General features: G+C 37.5%; 1 protein-coding gene across 1 annotated transcript; it reads right to left on the bottom strand.

Moving 5' to 3' along the window:
• Nucleotides 1–580: 580 nt before the first annotated feature.
• On the bottom strand, nucleotides 581–3,116 carry LOC114397109. Its single transcript, XM_028359226.1, has 4 exons — nucleotides 2,621–3,116; nucleotides 2,289–2,470; nucleotides 1,632–2,207; nucleotides 581–1,252 (listed from the first exon to the last, which is right to left on the bottom strand). The coding sequence occupies exons 1-4, from the start codon at nucleotides 3,114–3,116 to the stop codon at nucleotides 581–583; spliced, it is 1,926 nt and encodes a 641-aa protein (XP_028215027.1).
• Between the last annotated feature and the right edge of the window lie 1,637 nt (nucleotides 3,117–4,753).

Genomic DNA, 4,753 nt, shown 5'->3' with positions numbered 1-4,753 from the left:
AGCATTTGAGCTTAGCTGCCATGAGTGGCGCTTAGTTCGATGAAACCCAGTTTAGGCTATAAGGAATTCATCTTAGCCTCCATGACTGGTGCTTAGCTCGATGAACCCCAGTTCTGGACGCAAGGAAATGAGCTTGGCGGCACGAGTCACGCTTAGCCAAAGAATACAATACGCTTAGCGGTCAGGCCATCGCTTAGCCGAATTCAGATCGAATTGAAATTGGCTTAGCTCAGCCTTGGCTAGCTTAGTGGACCAAATCAACCTAAGATGCAAGGGTTGAGCGCTAAGCGCTTGAGACTTGCGGCTTAGCGCATGACCAAAGATGTGCTTAGCGCGAGGCTTGCGCTTAGCAAAAGGACTGTTTTTTAGAAAATATTTTCTAAGTTATTTTTCAGTCCCTTTCTCAAGAAATTGAAACCCTTATATCTAACATTCAAGGATAAGTTGATATACTCCAATGTACAGATTATAAAGCAAGTTCCACATGATATAATGCATGAAAAGCAAAGATAATAGAAATTAAAACTGGGTTGCCTCCCAGGAAGCGCTTCTTTAACGTCATTAGCTTGACGCTTTTACCTCAATGGGTGATCAAATAAACAGTGTTATATTCCATTGTAAATTCTTCATCATGGTACCGTTTTAACCTCTGGCCATTTACTACCCATGTTCTATCAGGATTCTGAGATTGTGGGTCATATAGCTCTATTGCACCATAAGATCGAACTTTCTTGATAACAAAGGGTCCAGACCATTTAGACTTCAGCTTACCAGGAAATAATTTCAATCTTGAATTAAAAAGTAGTACCTGTTGTCCCGGTTTGAAGTCTTTCTTCAACAATTTGTTGTCATGGTAAGTCTTGATTTTTGCTTTGTAAAGTCTTGAAGATTCATAAGCTGTTAATCGCATTTCTTCTAGCTCCAACAATTGGATCTTTCTGTGCTCCCTGGATGCCTTCTCATCAAAGTTCAGAAATTTCAGAGCCCAATATGCCTTGTGTTCCATTCCAACTAGTAAATGACATGATTTTCCATACACCAGTTGAAAAGGAAACAGACCAATTGGAGTTTTGTATGCATTTCTGTAAGCCCACAATGCATCTTCCAATTTGGCTAACCAATCTTTTCTAGTTGACGCCACTATTTTTTCTAGTATTTTCTTTAATTCTCTGTTGGATACTTCGACTTGCCCATTAATTTGAGGATGGTAGGGGGATGCCACTCTATGATTCACATGGTATTGACTCAACACCTTTTGAATTTGAGTATTACAGAAATGCGAACCACCATCACTGATTAAGATTCGAGGTACCCCAAATCAAGCAAAAATATTCTTCTTGATAAATTTCACCACAGTCTTAGCATCATTCCTTGAAGTGGCCATAGCTTCCACCCATTTAGGCACATAATCAACAACTACCAAAATATATTCATTTCCTACAGATGAAGGAAATGGACCCACGAAGTCAATACCAAAACGATCAAAAACTTCAACTTCCATAATGTTTTGCAGAGGCATCTCATTCCTTCGGGAAATCCCCCCCCCCCATTCTCTGATATTGATCACACTTTAAGACATGGTGATGGGCGTCTTTAAAAAGTGTTCGCCAGAAAAATCTTGACTGTAAAACCTTAGTTGTTGTTTTGTCTCCGCCATAATGCCCGCCACATGGTGAATTGTGACAATGCCACAATATGCCCTTGGCCTCCTCACTTGTCACACATCTTCGAAGGAGATTATCTGCACCTACTTTGAAAAAGTGTGGATCATCCCAAACATAATGTCGGGCATCATAGAAGAATCTCTTTCTCTGCTGCCAATTGAGGTCTTTAGGTATGACACCTGTTGCCTTGTAATTAGCCATATCAGCGAACCAGGGTCTCCCTGCAATCAGAAACAAAGATTCATCAAGAAATTTATCTCTTATTTCAGCCTCTTTTGAAGTGACATCTTCATTCACCAATCTGGATAGGTGGTCTGCTACCACATTTTTAGAACCTTTTTTGTCCTTGATGACTAAATCAAATTCTTGAAGCAGCAATATGCATCTGATCAATCGTGGCTTGGAATAAGCTTTGCGCAACAAATATTTAATTGTTGCGTGATCAGTGTAAATCACTATCATTGATCCCACTAGATAAGATCGAAATTTCTCAAGTGCAAACATAATTGCCAGCAATTCTTTCTCAATGGTGGCATAGTTAATCTAAGCATCATTCAAAACTTTGCTAGCGTAATATATGGTATGAAACATTTTGCTCTTTCGCTGCCCCAGCACAGCACCTACTGCATAATCACTTGCATCACACATCAATTCAAACTCTTGTCCCCAGTCTGGTGCTGTAATCATAGGAGCAGAAACCAATTTGGCTTTGAGAGTGTTAAAGGCTTCTAAACATTCTTCATTAAACACAAACACAACCTCCTTGTTCAACAAATTGCTTAGGGGTTTAGCAATTTTGGAGAAGTCTTTAATGAATCACCGATAAAATCCAACATGACCCAAAAAACTGTGTATGCCTTTTACATTAACTGGGGGTGGAAGTTTATCATTAACATCTAGTTTTTCTTTATCCACCTCAATTCCTCTTTTAAAGATCTTGTGTCCCAGCACAATACCTTCTTGAACCATAAAGTGACAGTTTTCCCAGTTAAGCACCAAATTAGATTCTTTGCAGTGCTGTAACACATTCTCTAAATTTGCTAAGTAATTTCCAAAAGATGCACCAAAGACCAAAAAATCATCCATAAAGACTTCGATACATTTCTCTACCATGTCAGCAAAAATTGCCATCATACGTCTCTGGAAAGTAGTAGGGGCATTACATAAACCGAACGACATGTGGCGATAAGCAAAAACACCGAAGGGACATGTAAAAGCTGTCTTTTCTTGGTCCTGAGGATCTACTGTAATCTGATTGTAACTCGAGTATCCGTCCAAGAAACAGTTGAAAGATTGCCCTACAAGTCTCTCAAGCATTTGATCCATGAAGGGAAGCAGGTAACGGTCTTTTCTTGTGGGTTCATTGAGCTTCCTATAATCAATACACATTCTCCATCCGGTGACTGTTCTTGTAGGAATTAGCTCATTTCTATCATTTTTTACCACTGTCATCCCTCCTTTTTTTGGAACAACTTGAACAGGACAAACCCATGAGCTATCTAAAATTGGATAGATGAGCCCTGCCCCTAGTAACTTGAGTACTTTTTTTCTTACTTCTTCTTTCATTATAGGATTCAATCTTCTCTAAGGTTGTCTCACGGGCTTGTAATTGGCTTCCAAATTGATTTTGTGCATATAATATGATAGACTGATTCCTTTTAAATCAGAGATGTGCCAACCAATAGCCGCTTTACGACGTTTTAGAATTTTCACCAGCTGATCCTCTTCTTCCTTCTTCAAAGAGTTGTTAATTATAACAGGTTTAGTCTCATTATCCTCCAAGAATACATACTTTTAATGCGCTGGAAGGGTCTTTAATTCTGCTTTGGGCTTTTCTGTTGGTCTAAATTTTTAATTCTTCAAAAACCACATGACCAACAGAGTTGTCTTTTGGATCATCAAGTGTAACATCCCAATTTTCGTAAACTAGATTAAAAAGGATTGTTATTTATAAATAAATAGAGTTTTAAAAAAAATGATGAGATTTTATAAATAAATAAATAAGGAGATATAATTATTAATTAAAATAATGATTTGAGAGAAAATAAAAAGGGTATTTTATTTATTTGTTTGATAGAAAATAAAATAAAGTTTGTTTTTATAAAATAATAAATAATAAATAAATAAATAGAGTAAATAATAGGTCGTAAATGCCCTTAGCTATAAATAGCAACATGCTAGGTCAGTTTTCAGACTGACTCCTCAGCCTCCTCTGCCTCACAACTTCGTTTATTCTCTCTTCTCCCAAAACCCTCTCTTTTTCCCGCAGGCCACCTAACCTGTCTCAATAAAAGACCGATCTCAGACTTGTTCACCGTTGGATCGTCGTGAAATTTGAACACTACGTTCGCGGCCCAATTCTTAGTATTCTTACCGTTGGGAATTTTGATATCATCTTTGAGCTGAGAGAAATACCTTTCGCATTGTAGCCTTTTCCTTTCCCGCAGAAACCCAAAACAGTTTCAGTAAAATTACGTTTCTTTAACCGTTAGATTTTCATGAAATTTGGATATTTTGTTAGAAATTCAATTTTGCACACTTCCACCGTTGGGATTTGTGAAATAATATTCCTGGAGGGAGAAAAAGGAATCGCATGAAGACAGTACAAGTGAAGGTTTCAATCTCTTCTCTGTCTCTCTGACGTTTGGGAATTCTATCGGAGCAGTCGGAGGAATAACTGAAGGAATCTCAGGGGACCGCTAGAGATGCTGCTATCGCTGTCGGAAGACACGTGAGTCCGCTTAGAGGTAAGGGATGAGTTATTCACAATTGGGGATTAGTACGAACATGTGTAGGGATCCTTAGAGATATCAATTGGAATTGGTTTTGGGGTGTTTTTGCAATTTTCATTTTATCCTTATAATTATTACAGTGAATTATATTTGTTTGATGAATCAGTTGATGTCCCAATGAGAAATGGTTGTGAGATTGATGTGTTCTTGTATTGAGTGTGAACCCCTTAGAAAAATTAAGCTCTTTTTATTAACAAAAATTATATTTTAAATAATATTATTCAATGACTTATTTTATACAAATTATTATCTTGTTCTAATTTTTATACGATGATGCTCAACATGTTATGTGTATAT

Source organism: Glycine soja, chromosome 18 (assembly GCF_004193775.1).
Source record: "Glycine soja cultivar W05 chromosome 18, ASM419377v2, whole genome shotgun sequence".
Lineage (NCBI taxonomy): Eukaryota > Viridiplantae > Streptophyta > Magnoliopsida > Fabales > Fabaceae > Glycine > Glycine soja.
This window is presented reverse-complemented; position numbering and strand designations above follow the sequence as displayed.

Excerpts from the sequence above, each read along its gene's own strand:
- LOC114397109 (XM_028359226.1), bottom strand. The coding sequence starts at position 3,116 with ATGACAGTGGTAAAAAATGATAGAAATGAGCTAATTCCTACAAGAACA. Across the intron at positions 2,208-2,288 it reads GTGATGCAAGTGATTATGCA|ATTAACTATGCCACCATTGA; the intron begins GTAGGTGCTGTG and ends AATGATGCTTAG. Across the intron at positions 1,253-1,631 it reads GAGACAAAACAACAACTAAG|GTGTTGAGTCAATACCATGT; the intron begins GTTTTACAGTCA and ends CAAATTCAAAAG.